The 19,276-nt window shown below is 47.1% G+C and overlaps 1 protein-coding gene, 2 non-coding genes and 1 pseudogene across 3 annotated transcripts; all 4 read right to left on the bottom strand.

Moving 5' to 3' along the window:
- Positions 1 to 1,252: 1,252 nt before the first annotated feature.
- LOC127035089 (U5 spliceosomal RNA) lies at positions 1,253 to 1,368 on the bottom strand. The gene has a single exon (XR_007769566.1). It is a non-coding gene; the product is annotated as a U5 spliceosomal RNA (small nuclear RNA).
- Positions 1,369 to 8,015: 6,647 nt separating this feature from the next.
- Positions 8,016 to 8,190, bottom strand: LOC127035102 (uncharacterized; annotated as a pseudogene).
- Positions 8,191 to 8,455: 265 nt separating this feature from the next.
- LOC127034976 (collagen alpha-1(I) chain-like) lies at positions 8,456 to 13,730 on the bottom strand. The gene is made up of 3 exons (XM_050924383.1): positions 13,694 to 13,730; positions 11,847 to 12,448; positions 8,456 to 8,779 (listed from the first exon to the last, which is right to left on the bottom strand). Exons 1-3 carry the CDS (start codon positions 13,728 to 13,730, stop codon positions 8,741 to 8,743), a joined length of 678 nt encoding a protein of 225 aa, XP_050780340.1. The 3' UTR covers positions 8,456 to 8,740.
- LOC127035094 (U5 spliceosomal RNA) lies at positions 11,684 to 11,799 on the bottom strand. Its single transcript, XR_007769570.1, has one exon. It is a non-coding gene; the product is annotated as a U5 spliceosomal RNA (small nuclear RNA).
- Positions 13,731 to 19,276: the final 5,546 nt, after the last annotated feature.

Raw genomic sequence — 19,276 nt, 5'->3', positions numbered from 1 at the left:
TCAAAGAATTCATTGTGATTTCTGCATAACATAATTTAGGCCAAGAGTCTCAAACTCAATTTACCTTAGGGCCAGTGTCAGTCCTCAAACCCTTCCAGCAGGACAAAAATGTCACTCATGCTCCCCAGAACCCGCCCCCCAAAACTCCTTCCCCCCAAACTCTGCCCCTCAACTATCTAAGGTTCTGTCAGGGAATTTGGGTAGGGGAAGAGTTCTGGGGTAGGTGATTGGGTTGCAGGCTCTGGGAGGGAGTTTGGGTGCAGAAGGGTGAGAGGTTGGGCTCTGCGAGGGAGTTTGGGTGGGGGAGAGGGTCGGGGTGCAGTCTCTGGAAGGGAGTTTGGGAGCAAGAGGGGATATGTGGGGAGGAGGGTGCAGTCTCTGGGAGTAGGTTGGGTGGGGGTAGCGCTTACCTGGGGCTCCAAGGTGGGGTGGGCCAGGGCACAGCTTCCCATTGGTCACAGGGGCGCTCGAGATGCAAGCGCACGAAGGCACAGCCCCGCCCCAGGGCCGCAGGGAGGGGCCCACAGGCACCTGGAGCGAGCAGGCAGACCCTGCTCAGCTGTGCTGCCGGGGCCCTGGGCCATTGTAAATCTCATGGGTGAAAGGGGAGTGCCTGGGGGCAGCACGAGGAGCCAAGGGAGAGACCCAGCCCCAAAACTGCTGGAGCTCAGCGGGCCACGTTGGGGAGGTTTGCGGGCCGCAGGTGGCCTGCAGGCTGAGTTTGAGACCCCTCATTTAGCCCAATATGAGTAACCTTTTTTTCCACCATTAAATAACAGAAAACATGCAGCTAAAGCTAAATTCTGTGCCTAGGGGACAGGGATTAGTTAATTTGGAAATGAAACAATACACAAAGAAAATGACCATTTAATATGACGCTTTGAACTCTTTGTATCATTTTTATTTAAACATTCTCTAATAAACGTTTAAACTGCAAATTATTTTTATATTATACAAGTATCGTGTTGATAAATTTTTATACTAAAACAAACATGTTCAACCTAACAGCAACATGGGGCACAAAATACACCCAGTTTAGAAAAAAAAAACCTCAGTAACACTAAATTCTAAACGTATTTATAAAGCAGAATATTACACACACAAAGTCTCTCAAATAAAAAAACACCCATAATTCATAAAAAAAAATTTTCTTAAAATAACCCCCAAGAACAATAAAAAAAAGCATTATCAAAATAAACATAACGTTTTGGTACACAGACAATTTTTTTTTCTATTTTTCACAACATTGGATAGCTTCACCAAAGTGAAGCCTCAAAAAATTGGGTAGAAACTCATAAATGTTCCTCTCCACGGAAATCTTTAGTAAAAGGCGAAAGATTTATACGATCTGAAGAGAAACCAGAGTATACCTCACACACCGCGGAAGAGCTGCCAGGCCAAGAGCCACACTTTACCATCTCACGGTGACCACACTGACCGGGGCCTGAACCCCGCCTGTTTACAGCCCGGTGCACCGGCCCCATCACACCGCGCCTTTGCTCCTCCGAACCAGGGTCTCCGGGCCCAAACCGGGCCGGCGCACCAGGGACGCGGCTGAGGGTGCGCAATGCATTCTGGGGATGGAAATTAGCATTGCCGGGGGGGTCGGAGAGCGCAGGAGGAGCCCAGCCTCTGAGCTGCGGCTGCCGCCCCTGGGACGCGGCTCCGGGCGGGGCGGCGGCCCCCGGGATCCCAGCAGCTGCCCGGTCGCAGCCCCGCGCACTGGTTACCCGGGTCCGCGCGGGAGACGCCTCCGGCCGGGAGCCTGCGGGTGCCGGGCTCTGCGCCTCGGGCGGTGCAGCCGGGCTCGGGGCGCTGGTCGCTCCCGTTTGCCCGCGGGAAAGGGCCGGTGCAAGGGCCGCTGAGCTGCTGGGGCCGGACCGGCCATTGCCCGGAGCCTGCGGGGGATCCCGCCCCCTGCGGTCAGTACAGCCCGCCCGGGGCAGCAGAGAGCGGCCGGCTTGTGCACAGCAACGGGCTCTGAGGCTCCGGGGAACGGTCTCTTGGGGCTGATTCTGCAATAGTTACTCACCCCCAGGGGGCTCCGGACCCCTGGCTGAGAACCACTGGCTTACGGGAAGTGTATCCATGGCCTCCCTAGGGTGCAGCAGTTCTGCCATCCAGAAGACTTCAGTCACCCAGGCCGGTCAATCCAGCACATTTCACTGGCACTAAATTCCCTGAAAAACAAACCAAGACTCCTCCCCCAGCCACTTGCAGCTCTACTGTAAATAATGTAAAATTAACTCTTCGGTCGGAGCAAGGGTGGAATTGTGGGAATGGAAATTAGGCAATCGTACGAGATTGCAACCGTTATCTTATCGATTTCTAAAATTTGAAGTACAAATTGTATATTATAAATAAAGATCTTTCTAAAACCCCCCCCAAAAAAAAAATAGTTACTCACGTTATTGAGCATTTATTCCTGACTAGGACTCCTCACGTAAGTGCTCACCCATGTAATGGTTGGCCAGTCTAGCCCCAGGGTTCCCAGACTAAGAACTGCAGTTATTGGGGCAGCAAATTATTAATGACTATTATTTAATATTTTTGGCTGCACCGAGAAGCTCCGATCAGGATCAGGGCCCCACTGCTCTGGAGCTAAACAAACAGGTAGAAAAGTTCCCTGCCCTGAAGCACTTACAGTGAAAGAAGACAAGTGTTATACAAAGTGTGGGGAAAAGGGATACAAAAATCCCTTAAAGATCCCCATTCTCTCCTCCTCTCAAGACTCCTCAAACCTGAGCATGAGGTTCATTGATCTCCAGCTAATTGAGGCACTAGAACAGGTTTGTTGGTCTGACGAAGTGGGTATTCACCACGAAAGCTCATGGTTCAATACGTCTGTTAGTCTATAAGGTGCCACAGGGCTGTTGCTTTTGACAGATACATGCTAACATGCCTACCTCTCTGATCCTAGAACAGCTTTCAGATTTTAACAATGCTCCGTCTATGAGTCTCTCTCTCTTATGTGTTATGTAACAGAAACGATAAAGATATTTGTTTTATGTTCAGAGGTCTAAGATCCATGTTCCTGCAGATTTTGGGGGCATGGGGGTGGCAACCCCCACCCTTCCTTGATGACAAGGTCCTGACATTTCAAATGGGAAATGGTATTGAATTTAATTCCAACAATCAGATTGCATCAGAGTTACTACCTACCTCATTGCTTAACTCTATCTTAGTCTGGGTAATTAACATACTGCTAGAATTTTTTTTATGTAAGTGCATATTTCCAGGCCAGGGAGAATTTAAGGGGGGTCACAAGACCACAACCCCATTCCCTCAATTAAAAAAGATCAGCACAACCAAAGTACAGGATTTCAAACAGAAGCACTAAAGGCCATATAATTAATCCTGCATGGCATTCCCTTTGAAGTTCCCCAGAGTAAGGGCAGGACATGTCTTTAGATATTTTCAATAAGTACCAATCATAGAAAAATTTTAGCCCCAAGAGGAAACATTTAGAAAGGTAGCAGTGGGCAAATACGATAGGTTATAATGGAAACTTTTTTGCAACTTTAACCATAGCAGTTGCAACCAGCATAACAGCTGTAATACATCAAATACTCCTGAGGGCGTTCTGCACCAGAAGAACTGGGGCTGGGAGGGAACATGGGTCCACGGCTGACTTGTGGGCTGTGTAGCCACCTCTGGAAAGGAACGCATCCTCAGCCACCCGGAGTGCCCCCTCTCACCGACAGCCTGGTCACGGGGGCACTCTTCATTCCCGCAGGCAGAGTTTTCCCAGCGTTAACAGATTAACATCCCTCCCCGATCTCAGCTCCTCCCACATGACACACACACATGCACATGGCATCGCCTGCCACAGGCACTGTGTTGGTAATGTGCACGCGCTGCTGAGAGCAGCACGTGGCATCTGTCCCTGGCACAGCATGCTCACACTTTGCACCATTCTACCTCTGCCCAGGTTGCCCAATCTCCCGTTTGTTCCACGCCAGAGGCAGGAGGATGCTGAGTGGCTCAGCGCTGTGTCACTCAGACCAGCTCTTGTCTCTTCACTGGCTTTGCCCAGCCAGAGGCAGAGCATAGGTAGCCATGGCAACAACTGGCAGAGGATGCTAGATGACTCCTTGCATGTGTTACTTTGGAGAAGGCCTTACAATATCTAGGGCTAGACCTAGCTGTGGATAGGTCAGAATTTTTTTTTCACTGTAGAGATGGGAAATGGCAGCAGAGAGCTCAAAAGTGACTGACAAGATCACACAGCAAGTCAATGGTACAGGTTTCCTAACTCCCCAGCCCTGTTCTAAACACTACTTGCCACTTCCTGTCTGTTATATAGTCATACAAATGCACTTGCTGTTTCCCAACTTTTAGGCCTGGTCTACACGGGGTGGGGAGGAAATTGATCTAAGTTACTTCAATTACATGAATAACGTAGCTGGAGTCGACTTACTTAGATCGACTTTCCGTGGTGTCTTCACTACGCCGAGCTGGAGTAGAGGAGTTGACGGGAGAGCGCTTGGTGATCGATTTATCGTGTCTAGACTAGACACGATAAATCAATCCCCGCTGGATCAATCGCTGCCAGCCAATCTGGCTGATAGTGAAGACACACCCTAAGTGTAACTCCCCTTCTGATCATCCCTCCTGTTCTTGCAGCAGATACTTTAGCTATGCACTTAAAAGCAGGAGCAACTATAATGAAGGGAAGTCTGAGCCTTGTAACAGTGGTGTGCTGCCACTGGAGAACTATTTGTATAATGTTTACATCCTTTTGTGGCTTTGTGAATGTGTGTTGCAATAAATTGAGGAATGTGTTTATAAGAAGTCTACAAACCACCATCCAAAGGACACCGTTTGGCTTTAGACCCGTTTAATGGTGAGATCCTTCTATCCCTCTGAGTGATCCCAGTGGAGGAGGGCTGCTGCTCTTACCCCCAGTTCTTGTTGGATTTTCCAGGACTGATTGCAGGGAATTCACCACTCACCAGGGGGCATTCACTGCTTTTGTTGTTCTGCCAGCACCCACACCTGGAGAGCTGCAAGGTATAGCTTTAGTTATTTCTCATGGCTTAAATGGAGCGGCAAAGCAGACCTCTCAATGTAAAGTACCTGGCTAGGGGAGTGTGCCATTTTTGTTAGTTGTTGTTATGGGACTCAGTGGCCATGACAATGGGTGCTGCATAAAAATACAGGAACATCCAAACTTCAGTCTAACCAGGGGTCCACTGAAAACCTGCCACTGCACCTGCATGAAACAGAACTTATTCCTGGGGGAATTCTGTGCCAATAAATTAACAATTCTGCAACAAAAAAATAAATTCTATGCACAATATTTTAAAATTCTGCACACATTAATTGTCAAAATACACAATATAATCACACCAGTTTCAATTATTTTTTGACATTTATTTCAAAATACCTGTCAGCAAGTATGTCTATAACAATGCAGACAACAAAAAAGACACAGGAAATGTTTTTTGACAAACAGATTCCTTACTAGGTATATTAATACAAAACTTTGAGTAATAATTCCTTTAAACTATAATACAGAACCGTATTTCCCACACCCCTCAGAAGCAGTGCAAAGCCTTGGAGGAATCTGGGGTAACAGAGGAGCTAAAGGGAGAGGGAAGTAAATTGCTGGGAAGGAGCCTGGGTGTGAACTTGGAGGGTTGTTGGGTTTGGGTGGAAAAAGTTTGGAACACGTTTTTTTGGGGGGCAGGGGAGGGATTTTTATGGAGCTTCTCCATGCAGACCCTGGCTGACCCTTAGCAACTCCCATTCAGTCAATCCCATATGCCCCTGTCCCCATGTGTCCCTGCACCCCCATGTGTCCTTGAACCCCCTGTGCACAAAGGTCCCTCCACCCCTACTCAGACAGCAATTCCCCTCATCCCCATATGGCCCTGCACCCCCTCCCCCCATCCCCATGTGTCTCTTTGCCTCCACCCAGCCACACTCCTTTCCCTATGTGCCCCTGTCCCCATGTGTCTATGTGCCCCCACTCAGCCACTCTGTCCCCATGATCTCTGTGCCCCCTCCCCCCATGTGTCTCTTTGCCCCCACCCAGCCACCCCGTTCCTATGTAGCTCTGTACCCCTCCCCCATCACCACGTGGCCCTGCACTTCCCTCCTCTCTGTGGCCCTGTGCTTCCACTCCCATTCAGCCCCTATCGAATCTGTCCTCCCCCACTAGCCCTTAAGAGCCCCAGTCTGACACACACACACCCAACACCCCATGCTGTCTGTCTCCTGACCTGGCCTAACAGGCAATGTGAAGAATGCAGGCTCACTCTTCCTTAGCTGGCCTGGAGCTACTGCTTTCTTTCATCGCCACAGTGCCCTCTGGTGGGAAAAAGGTGGAATTGCAATAACATTTTGGCAGAAGCTTTTTTTCTGTGCAAAAAAATAAAAAATATGCATGGCTCATTAATTATGCATGCAAGCAGTAGCACAGAATTCCCTCAGGAGTAAAAGATAAATGGAGTAAGTAGTGTAGCAACTTCACAAAGCTGCTACACTAGACAAATAGATGAGCTGCTGTGGCTATCGCTTTGGGAGAAATGGAAGACTCTGCAATATCTGTACTTCAGTTTGAATCCACTCGCCAAGCTGTTTGCCCAGAACTTCTCAGCCAGGAATTCTAGAACTAATGTCAGATATTACCTACAATCTCATTCAAAAATAAATAGTTTTTGAACAAGACCTTTCAGCAGCATCAGTTATGCTATCTAATTTCCTAAAAAGATCTACCCAAAACAAGGGAAATCTTCGAGCACAAGCTTTGTTCCTTTCATTTTCTGCACGGACAATAAACCTCATTAACTTATGATAAAATTCCTGAAATCATTGTATTTTTTACATCAAAAAGCAATCTCATCAAAATAAGGCTTCATTTGTGTGTGTGTTTACCTGCTTTAACTTGGTAAATAAGTTTCTTATTTCTTTTCCTAGTTAATAACTAGTTAGTTAGCTTATTATAGGATTGCCTATGAGCGTTGTCTTCAATTTGAGATCTGAGGTGCAATTGACGCAGAGGAGTGACAGGGAATGACCTGAATACTGTGGTTTTTAATGTAAGGCATCATCTGTCACAAAGGCAAGCTCACCTGGGTGCCAAGATAGACCAGCCTGCACAAGGGGACTGTCTGTGACTCCATGTTAAGGCTGTTTTAGAGCCTGAGGAGTTCACACTTGATACTTGGTTGGTGAAATCTAAGTATAGAACATACAACTGTGAGGAGCTCCGCAGCCTGCCAGCCCCAGGTGCCCAGGGCTCCTGATGTCTGCCAGCCCCGGGTGCCCGGGCTCCTCCTCTCTGGGGCTCTGGCTGTACTAGAAAGGTAAGTTTCTAGCTTGCCCAGTTGCAGAGTAAAAGTAAATGGGACCTCAGAGCACCTTAAAAGCTCAGAAACCAGAAGGGAAATGAAGAGAACCCATGTGACATTAAAAAACAAAAATCCTCATGATTTTTAAGCCAATCTCATGGTTTTTGCGGGGTTTACTCATGATTTCCAATGGTGAGGGATGGCAACACCAATAAGGATTATTATTTAGAATTGACATTACAGTATGTTTGAAAAAAATCTCATCAGGACTGGGACCCCTGTGTGCTGGGTGCAGCACGACACCTAGTGCCTTCACTTGGTTTTACAAATCAAGATACATGGAGCATGTGCTGGGTGGGGAAAAGTCTATATAACTCAGACAGTTATTTATATACCTGAGAGTCAATATTACAAACAACAAAAATAAAGAAAAACTCCCGCACAGACTCTCAAGTCTGGAAAGCATTAATTCCTCTTAATGTCAAAAGGATTCATAGCAGAAAGTAAAACCCCAGCTTTTTAAACAAGTCTCCAGTAAAACAAAGAAACTCACACCTGTAGACTCACTGTACACCACAAGAAACTTTAACTACATTTCATCATAAACAAACCAATGCATTCCAACTACTGTAAAGAGCTACTTCAAAGAAGCCAAACAAAAACAACCTCCCTACAGTGAAACCATTTCTATTTTTCTAACCAAAATATTCCCTCAAAAGGAGATGTACCATTCCCAGAAGTACTGTAGTATCAGGGTGATGCACATGGTGGACAGAGCAAGCTGCTATTCTACCTAATTAAAAATCAATTTAATATACCGTTCTCAAATAAAGGACAACTGATAAAAGCAGAACCTCCACTTGATCTCAGACAAGAATAGCAGAGAAGCAATACTGAAAAGCTGGCATGCTTCACCACCACCACACCGCCCCCAAAGCTTTCCACTTCACCATGACAAGCTGCTGCAGGTTTCCCTGGCTGTCACCACACACTCCTCATTTGCATAAACCCACCCACTGACTTGTGACTAGCAATCTCTCACTGTTAACTCTTACAGCAAAACAGTTCAAAGAAAACATATGCAAGTGCTATATCGCAGCTCCAATTATCTTTTCTGCTCCCACATATCGATCTCAAACATACTATCATCAGGCATACATAAGATATTTGCAGTTTCACTCATTACCAGTTCAGTCCCTTGCTGTTTCTTGTCTAACCACTGCACATTGGGTAGAGCTGATTCCTGACTTTTTCACTCAACTCAGGAAAACAAGAATTGAGAGGGAAGCTGTGTAGGAAAGTCTTCCTCAACGTCATGCTTCCTCAACTTGCCCTCAACTCCCCAAGGGCCTTTCAGGGTCTTCTATTGACTTCAGGTTTCATTTGATTGTCAGTGATTTTCCAAGGTTTACGGCCTCATTACCCACCTCCTAGTGCAGGGATCATGCATTGTCAGACCAATAATCGATTTCCCCAAAGAGCTAAGAAACAGAAATAAAGCTGAGACACCTCAGCACCCAGAATCTAACCGTGCCCTAGCAAGTTCAATGCATCCGAAAGAATTAAGAAAATAAGGAGCCCGTCAGGTCCCCCTGCTAGCACCCAAAACTGGCATATAATCAATCTGCTGGGAAATAAGGAAAAGGAAATTTATAAAGAAGTCAGGAAATAACAAGGACATGAAGAGGTTTGTTGAGGCTTTTTTTGTCCAATTTACCATCTTCTCAGCTACCAATCAAAGTTAACGATCTAAAATCAACCAATCAGTATAAGTACAGCTTGTACCTGCACTGGGATCTGTGCTGTTCAACATATTAATAAATGATCTGGAAACGGGAGTGAACAGTGAAGAGGAAAAGTTTGCAGATAACACAAAATTATTCAAGACAGTCCCGTCCGACGCTGACTGCAAAGCATTGCAGGGCATGTCACAAATGTGGGCAACAAACTGGTCGATTAAATTCAATGTTGAGAAATGCAAAGTGATGCACATTGGAAAAAAATAATCCCAACTACACATATAAAATGATGTGTTCTGAATTAGCTGTTAACCACTCAAGAAAGAGATCTTGGAGTCACCATGGATAATTATCTGAAAACTTCAGCTCAATGCACAGCAGCAGTCAAATAGGCTAACAGAATGCTAGTAACTATCAGGAAAGGGATAGAAAAATAAGAGAAAATATCAAAATGCCACTATATAATCGTTGGTGCACCCACACCTTGAATACTGTGCCCAGTTCTGGTGCCCCCACCTGAAGAAGGGTATAATGGAACTGGAAACATTCAGAGCAGGGGACCAATGATGATGAAGAGCATGGAATGGCTTCCATATGAGGAGAGACTAAAAACATTAGTGCTGTTCAGTTTAGAGAAGAGGCAACTAAAGAGGAATCTCATAGACGTCTATAACATGCTGAAAGGTGTAGAAAAAGTGAGTAGAGAAGTATTATTCACCTTTTCCCATAATACAAAAAAACAAAGACACAAAACAGAGGGAGAGGGGCCTTCATGCAATTAAATTGACCCCTGGAACTCATTGCCATGGTTTGTTCTGATGGCCAAAAGTATAACTGGGTTCAGATAAGAACTAGATAAGTTAATGGAGGACAGGCTATTAGCCAAGATGGCCAGGGATACAACACCATGCTTGAGGCAACCCTAAACCTCTGACTACGGAGACTGGAAGGGGAAGACAGGGGAACACTTCAACTGCCCTGTTCTGTACACGTCCTCTGAAGCTCTGGTACCGGCCACGATCAGAGACAGGAAACTAGGCTAGATCAACCATTGGTGTGACCCAGTATGGCAGTTCTGATGTTCTTACAGGAAAATCTGGGGTCAAAGAATTCATTGTGATTTCTGCATAACATAATTTAGGCCAGGAGTCTCAAACTCAATTTACCTTAGGGCCAGTGTCAGTCCTCAAATCCTCCCAGCGGGACAAAAATGTCACTCATGCTCCCCAGAACCCGCCCCCCAAAACTCCTTCCCCCCAAACTCTGCCCCCCAACTATCTAAGGTTCTGTGAGGGAGTTTGGGTAGGGGAAGAGTTCTGGGGTAGGTGATTGGGGTGCAGGCTCTGGGAGGGAGTTTGGGTGCAGAAGGGTGAGAGGTTGGGCTCTGCGAGGGAGTTTGGGTGGGGGAGAGGGTCGGGGTGCAGCCTCTGGAAGGGAGTTTGGGAGCAAGAGGGGATATGTGGGGAGGAGGGTGCAGTCTCTGGGAGTAGGTTGGGTGGGGGTAGCGCTTACCTGGGGCTCCAAGGTGGGGTGGGCCAGGGCACAGCTTCCCATTGGTCACAGGGGCGCTCGGGATGCAAGCGCACGAAGGCACAGCCCCGCCCCAGGGCCGCAGGGAGGGGCCCACAGGCACCTGGAGCGAGCAGGCAGACCCTGCTCAGCTGTGCTGCCGGGGCCCTGGGCCATTGTAAATCTCATGGGTGAAAGGGGAGTGCCTGGGGGCAGCACGAGGGTCCAAGGGAGAGACCCAGCCCCAAAACTGCTGGAGCCCAGCGGGCCATGTTGGGGAGGTTTGCGGGCCGCAGGTGGCCTGCAGGCTGAGTTTGAGACCCCTCATTTAGCCCAATATGAGTAACCTTTTTTTCCACCATTAAATAACAGAAAACATGCAGCTAGAGCTAAATTCTGTGCCTAGGACACAGGGATTAGTTAATTTGGAAATGAAACAATACACAAAGAAAATGACCATTTAATATGACGCTTTGAACTCTTTGTATCATTTTTACTTAAACATTCTCTAATAAACTTTTAAACTGCAAATTATTTTTATATTATACAAGTATCGTGTTGATAAATTATTATACTACACAAATATGTTCAAAATAAACATGTTCAATCTAACAGCAACATGGGGCACAAAATACACCCAGTTTAGAAAAAAAAAACTCAGTAACACTATATTCTAAATATATTTATAAAGCAGAATTAAAAGTTTATTAGAGAATATTTAAATAAAGATGATACAAAGAGTTCAAAGCATCAGTTGTTGGTCATTGGGCACAACATACAGAGTATAGGGGGAAGCTGGTATTTGGGAATTGGCTAGCAGATAACATATACAGTCTGTAAGGTCCCCAATGCAGGGTGTACGGTGGGTGGGAGCAGTAAGGAAGCACTGAGGGTACATTGCTCATACAGTGAGTTACACGCAGTCATGGGTATAAGTAAGCAGGCTGGGTAATGCGGGCAGGATGACCCTCAGCTACACACACAGAAAATTTCTCAAATAAAAAATCACCCATAACTCACAAAAAAAAAAATTCTTAAAATAACCCCTAATAGCAACAGAAAAAAACCTTATCAAAATAAACATAACATTTTGGTACATTAAACAATTTTCTTTTTCTATTTTTCACAACATTGGGTAGCTTCACCGAAGTAAAGCCTCAAAAAATTGCGTAGAAACTCATAAATGTTCCTCTCCACGGAAATCTTTAGTAAAAGGCGAAAGATTTATACGATCTGAAGAGAAACCAGAGTATACCTCACACCCCGCTGAAGAGCTGCCAGGCCAAGAGCCACACTTTACCATCTCACGGTGACCACACTGACCGGGGCCTGAACCCCGCCTGTTTACAGCCCGGTGCACCGGCCCCATCACACCGCGCCTTTGCTCCTCCGAACCAGGGTCTCCGGGCCCAAACCGGGCCGGCGCACCAGGGACGCGGCTGAGGGTGCGCAATGCATTCTGGGGATGGAAATTAGCATTGCCGGGGAGGTCGGAGAGCGCAGGAGGAGCCCAGCCTCTGAGCTGCGGCTGCCGCCCCTGGGACGCGGCTCCGGGCGGGGCGGCGGCTCCCGGGATCCCAGCAGCTGCCCGGTCGCAGCCCCGCGCACTGGTTACCCGGGTCCGCGCGGGAGACGCCTCCGGCCGGGAGCCTGCGGGTGCCGGGCTCTGCGCCTCGGGCGGTGCAGCCGGGCTCGGGGCGCTGGTCGCTCCCGTTTGCCCGCGGGAAAGGGCCGGTGCAAGGGCCGCTGAGCTGCTGGAGCCGGACCGGCCATTGCCCGGAGCCTGCGGGGGATCCCGCCCCCTGCGGTCAGTACAGCCAGCCCGGAGCAGCAGAGAGAGCGGCCGGCTTGTGCACAGCAACGGGCTCTGAGGCTCCGGGAAATGGTCTCTTGGGGCTGATTCTGCAATAGTTACTCACGTTATTGAGCATTTATTCCTGACTAGGACTCCTCACGTAAGTGCTCACCCATGTAATGGTTGGCCAGTCTAGCCCCAGGGTTCTCAGACTAAGAACTGCAGTTATTGGGGCAGGAAATTATTAATGACTATTATTTAATATTTTTGGCTGCACCGAGAAGCTCCGATCAGGATCAGGGCCCCACTGCTCTGGGGCTAGACAAAGAGGTAGAAAAGTTCCCTGCCCTGAAGCACTTACAGTGAAAGAAGACAAGTGTTCTACAAAGTGTGGGGAAAAGGGATACAAAAATCTCTTAAAGATCCCCATTCTCTCCTCCTCTCAAGACTCCTCAAACCAGAGCATGAGGTTCATTGATCTCCAGCTAATTGAGGCACTAGAACAGCTTTGTTGGTCTGACGAAGTGGTTATTCACCATGAAAGCTCATGCTTCAATATGTCTGTTAGTCTATAAGGTGCCACAGGACTGTTGCTTTTGACAGATATATGCTAACATGCCTACCTCTCTGATACTAGAACAGCTTTCAGATTTTAACAATGCTCTGTCTATGAGTCTCTCTCTCTCTTATGTGTTATGTAACAGAAACGATAAAGATATTTGTTTTATGTTCAGAGGTCTAAGATCCATGTTCCTTCAGATTTTGGGGGTATGGGGGTGGCAACCCCCACCCTTCCTTGATGACAAGGTCCTGACATTTCAAATGGGAAATGGTATTGAATTTAATTCCAACAATCAGATTGCATCAGAGTTACTACCTACCTCATTGCTTAACTCTATCTTAGTCTGGGTAATTAACATACTGCTAGAATTTTTTTTATGTAAGTGCATATTTCCAGGCCAGGGAGAATTTAAGGGGGGGTCACAAGACCACAACCCCATTCCCTCAATTAAAAAAGATCAGCACAACCAAAGTACAGGATTTCAAACAGAAGCACTAAAGGCCATATAATTAATCCTGCATGGCATTCCCTTTGAAGTTCCCCAGAGTAAGGGCAGGACATGTCTTTAGATATTTTCATTAAGTACCAATCATAGAAAAATTTTAGCCCCAAGAGGGAAAGTTTAGAAAGGTAGCAGTGGGCAAACACGATAGGTTATAATGGAAACTTTTTTGCAACTTTAACCATAGCAGTTGCAACCAGCATAACAGCTGTAATACATCAAATACTCCTGAGGGCGTTCTGCACCAGAAGAACTGGGGCTGGGAGGGAACATGGGTCCACGGCTCACTTGTGGGCTGTGTAGCCACCTCTGGGAAGGAACGCATCCTCAGCCACCCGGAGTGCCCCCTCTTGCCCAGAGCCTGGTCACGGGGGCACTCTTCATTCCCGCAGGCAGAGTTTTCCCAGCGTTAACAAACTAACATCCCTCCCCGATCTCAGCTCCTCTCACACGACACATACACATGCACACGGCATCGCCTGCCACAGGCACTGTGTTGGTAACATGCACGCCCTGCTGAGAGCAGCACGTGGCATCTGTCCCTGGCACAGCATGCTCACACTTTGCACCATTCTACCTCTGCCCAGGTTGCCCAATCTCCCGTTTGTTCCACGCCAGAGGCAGGAGGATGCTGAGTGGCTCAGCGCTGTGTCACTCAGACCAGCTCTTGTCTCTTCACTGGCTTTGCCCAGCCAGGGGCAGAGCATAGGTAGCCATGGCAACAACTGGCAGAGGATGCTAGATGACTCCTTGCATGTGTTACTTTGGAGAAGGCCTTACAATATCTAGGGCTAGAGCTAGCTGTGGATAGGTCAGAATTTTTTTTTCACTGTAGAGATGGGAAATGGCAGCAGAGAGCTCAAAAGTGACTGACAAGATCACACAGCAAATCAGTAGTACAGGTTTCCTAACTCCCCAGCCCTGTTCTAAGCACTATTTGCCACTTCCTGTCCGTTATATAGTCATACAAATGCACTTGCTGTTTCCCAACTTTTAGGCCTGGTCTACACGGGGTGGGGAGGAAATTGATCTAAGTTACTTCAACTACATGAATAACGTAGCTGGAGTCGACGTACTTAGATCGACTTACCGTGGTGTCTTCACTACGCCGAGCTGGAGTAGAGGAGTTGACAGGCGAGCGCTTGGTGATCGATTTATCGTGTCTAGACTAGACACGATAAATCAATCCCCGCTGGATCAATCGCTGCCCGCCAATCCGGCTGGTAGTGAAGACACACCCTAAGTGTAACTCCCCTTTTGATCATCCCTACTCTTCTTGCAGCAGATACTTTAGCTATGCACTTAAAAGCAGGAGAAACTATAATGAAGGGAAGTCTGAGCCTTGTAACAGTGGTGTGCTGCCACTGGAGAACTATTTGTATAATGTTTACATCCTTTTGTGGCTTTGTGAATGTGTGTTGCAATAAGTTGAGGAATGTGTTTATAAGAAGTCTACAAACCACCATCCAAAGGACACCGTTTGGCTTTAGACCCTTTTAATGGTGAGATCCTTCTATCCCTCTGAGTGATCCCAGTGGAGGAGGGCTGCTGTTCTTACCCCCAGTTCTTGTTGGATTTTCCAGGACTGATTGCAGGGAATTCACCACTCACCAGGGGGCATTCACTGCTTTTGTTGTTCTGCCAGCACCCACACCTGGAGAGCTGCAAGGTATAGCTTTAGTTATTTCTCATGCCTTAATTGGAGCAGCAAAGCAGACCTCTCAATGTAAAGTGCCTGGCTAGGGGAGTGTGCCATTTTTGTTAGTTGTTGTTATGGGACTCAGTGGCCATGACAATGGGTGCTGCATAAAAATACAGGAACATCCAAACTTCAGTCTAATCAGGGGTCCACTGAAAACCTGCCACTGCACCTGCATGAAACAGAACTTATTCCTGGGGGAATTCTGTGCCAATAAATTAACAATTCTGCAACAAAAAAATAAATTCTATGCACAATTTTTAAAATTCTGCATACATTAATTGTCAAAATACACAATATAATCACACCAGTTTCAATTATTTTTCGACATTTATTTCAAAATACCTGTCAGCAAGTATGTCTATAACAATGCAGACAACAAAAAAGACACAGGAAATGTTTTTTGACAAACAGATTCCTTACTAGGTATATTAATACAGAACTTTGAGTAATAATTCCTTTAAACTATAATACAGAACCGTATTTCCCACACCCCTCAGAAGCAGTGCAAAGCCTTGGAGGAATCTGGGGTAACAGAGGAGCTAAAGGGAGAGGGAAGTAAATTGCTGGGAAGAAGCCTAGGTGTGAACTTGGAGGGTTGTTGGGTTTGGGTGGAAAAAGTTTGGAACACGTTTTTTTGGGGGGCAGGGAGGGATTTTTATGGAGCTTCTCCATGCAGACCCTGGCTGACCCTTAGCAACTCCCATTCAGTCAGTCCCATATGCCCCTGTCCCCATGTGTCCCTGCACCCCCATGTGTCCTTGAACCCCCTGTCCACAAGGGTCCCTCCACCCCTACTCAGACAGCAATTCCCCCCATCCCCATATGGCCCTGCACCTCCTCCCCCTGTCCCCATTTGTGTCTTTGCCTCCACCCAGCCACACTCCTTTCCCTATGTGCTCCTGTCCCCATGTATCTCTGTGCCCCCTCCCAGCCATTCCCCTGTCCCTATGTGTCCCTGTCCCCCCTCCCCTAGCCCCATGTGTCTCTGTGCCCCTACCTAGCCATTCCTCTGTCCCTATCCTCCCTCCCTCTGTCCCCATGTGTCTATGTGCCCCCACCCAGCCACTCTGTCCCCATGATCCCTGTGCCCCCTCCCCCTGGCCCCATGTGTCTCTTTGCCCCCACCCAGCCACCTTGTTCCTATGTAGCTCTGCACCCCTCCCCCATCACCACGTGGCCCTGCACTTCCCTCCTCTCTGTGGCCCTGTGCCTCCACTCCCATTCAGCCCCTACCGAATCTGTCCTACCCCACTAGCCCTTAAGAGCCGCAGTCTGACACACATACCCCCAACACCCCATGCTGTCTGTCTCCTGACCTGGCCTAACAGGCAATGTGAAGAATGCAGGCTCACTCTTCCTTAGCTGGCCTGGAGCTGCTGCTTTCTTTGATCGCAACAGTGCCCTCTGTTGGGAAAAAGGTGGAACTGCAATAACATTTTGGCAGAAGCTTTTTTCTGTGCAAAAAAATAAAAATACGCATGGCTCATTAATTATGCATGCAAGCAGTAGCGCAGAATTCCCTCAGGAGGAAAAGATAAATGGAGTAAGTAGTGTAGCAACTTCACAAAGCTGCTACACTAGACAAATAGATGAGCCGCTGTGGCTATCGCTTTGGGAGAAATGGAAGACTCTGCAATATCCGTGCTTCAGTTTGAATCCACTCGCCAAGCTGTTTGCCCAGAACTTCTCAGCCATGAATTCTAGAACTAATGTCAGATATTACCTACAATCTCATTCAAAAATAAATAGTTTTTGAACAAAGCCTTTCAGCAGCATCAGTTATGCTATCTAATTTCCTAAAAAGATCTACCCAAAACAAGAGAAATCTTCGAGCACAAACTTTGTTCCTTTCATTTTCTGCACGGACAATAAACCTCATTAACTTATGATAAAATTCCTGAAATCATTGTATTTTTTTACATCAAAAAGCAATCACATCAAAATAAGGCTTCATTTGTGTGTATGTTTACCTGCCTTAACTTGGTAAATAAGTTTCTTATTTCTTTTCCTAGTTAATAACTAGTTAGTTAGTTTATTATAGGATTGCCTATGAGCGTTGTCTTCAATTTGAGATCTGAGGTGCAATTGACGCAGAGGAGTGACCGGGAATGACCTGAATACTGTTGTTTTTAATGTAAGGCACCATCTGTCACAAAGGCAAGCTCACCTGGGTGCCAAAATAGACCAGCGTGCACAAGGGGACTGTCTGTGACTCCATGTTAAGGCTGTTTTAGAGCCTGAGGAGTTCACACTTGATACTTGGTTGGTGAAATCTAAGTATAGAACATACAACTGTGAGGAGCTCCGCTGCCTGCCAGCCCCAGGTACCCAGGGCTCCTGATGTCTGCCAGCCCCGGGTGCCCGGGCTCCTGCTCTCTGGGGCTCTGGCTGTACTAGAAAGGTAAGTTTCTAGCTTGCCCAGTTGCAGAGTAAAAGTAAATGGGACCTCAGAGCACCTTAAAAGCTCAGAAACCAGAAGGGAAATGAAGAGAACCCATGTGACATTAAAAAACAAAAATCCTCATGATTTTTAAGCCAATCTGATGGTTTTGGGGGGGTTTACTCATGATTTCCAATGGTGAGGGATGGCAACACCAATAAGGATTATTATTTAGAATTGACATTACAGTATGTTTGAAAAAAATCTCATCAGGACTGGGACCCCTGTGTGCTGGGTGCAGCACGACACCTAGTGCCTTCACTTGGTTTTACAAATCAAGATACATGGAGCATGTGCTGGGTGGGGAAAAGTCTATGTAACTCAGACAGTTATTTATATACCTGAGAGTCAATATTACAAACAACAAAAATAAAGAAAAACTCCCGCACAGACCCTCAAGTCTGGAAAGCATGAATTCCTCACATTGTCAAAAGGATTCATAGCAGAAAGTAAAACCCCAGCTTTTTAAACAAGTCTCCAGTAAAACTAAGAAACTCACATCTATAAACTCACTGTACACTACAAGAAACTTTAACTACATTTCATCATACACAAACCAATGCATTTCAACTACTGTAAAGAGCTACTTCAAAGAAGCCAAACAAAAACAACCTCCCTACAGTGAAACCATTTCTATTTTTCTAACCAAAATATTCCCTCAAAAGGAGATGTACCATTCCCAGAAGTACTGTAGTATCAGGGTGATGCACATGGTGGACAGAGCAAGCTGCTATTCTACCTAATTAAAAATCAGTTTACTATACCGTTCTCAAATAAAGGACAACTGATAAAAAAGACGGTTACTCACCTTTGTAACTGTTGTTCTTCGAGATGTGTTGCTCATATCCATTCCAGTTAAGTGTGCGCGCCGCGCGTGCACATTCGTCGGAAAACTTTTACCCTAGCAACTCGGTGGGCCGGCAGGTCGCCCCCTAGAGTGGCGCCATCATGGCGCTTGATATATACCCCTGCCGGTCCACCCGCTCCTCAGTTCCTTCTTGCCGGCTACTCCGACAGTGGGGAAGGAGGGCGGGTGTGGAATGGATATGAGCAACACATCTCGAAGAACAACAGTTACAAAGGTGAGTAACCGTCTTTTCTTCTTCGAGTGATTGCTCATATCCATTCCAGTTAGGTGAATCCCAAGCCTTACGTAGGCGGTGGGGTCGGAGTGAAATGTGGCAGAATGAAAACTGCTGAGCCAGAGGCTACAGCATCTCTTGACTGTTGAACCAGGGCATACTGCGAAGCAAAGGTATGGACCGAGGACCAATGGAGCTGCGCGACAGATCTCGTGGGTAGGAACACGAGCCAGCAAGGCGGCAGATGAAGCCTGAGCCCTGGTAGCCTGCACGATGATGTGGCTTGGGGAAATATGAGCCAAATCATAACAAGTGCGGGAGTCCGCCAACACCCAAGATGAGATCCTCTGAGAGGAAAACAAGCAAGCCCTCCCTTTGGCCCGCTACCGTGACAGCGCTGGGGCACCTTACGAAATGGTTCTGGCAGCGCAATATAAATGCGAGCACTCCACAGATGTCCAAGGAGTGCAATGGTTGTGCCCATTGCGTTGAGCTGTGGGTAACATGAAAGGCCGAAACCACCTTAGGGAGGAAAGCCGGGTGCGGTCATAACTGCACCTTGTCTTTGTGAAACCTAGTGTACGGCGGAACCCTCGTAAGAGCTCTGAGCTCGGAGACCCGTCTGGCCGATGTAACAGCTACGAGGA

The sequence above is a fragment of the Gopherus flavomarginatus genome, chromosome 15 (assembly GCF_025201925.1).
Source record: "Gopherus flavomarginatus isolate rGopFla2 chromosome 15, rGopFla2.mat.asm, whole genome shotgun sequence".
Taxonomy (NCBI): domain Eukaryota; kingdom Metazoa; phylum Chordata; order Testudines; family Testudinidae; genus Gopherus; species Gopherus flavomarginatus.
This window is presented reverse-complemented; position numbering and strand designations above follow the sequence as displayed.

What these genes read in the sequence shown, in the direction of transcription:
- LOC127034976 (XM_050924383.1), bottom strand. Translation starts at nt 13,730, where the DNA reads ATGCGTTCCTTCCCAGAGGTGGCTACACAGCCCACAA. An exon ending in GGTGGCTACACAGCCCACAA is followed by an intron (nt 12,449 to 13,693) that starts GTGAGCCGTGGA and finishes TAACTATTGCAG; the next exon opens with AATCAGCCCCAAGAGACCAT. An exon ending in AGTGTGGTCACCGTGAGATG is followed by an intron (nt 8,780 to 11,846) that starts GTAAAGTGTGGC and finishes TCTGTTTCTTAG; the next exon opens with CTCTTTGGGGAAATCGATTA.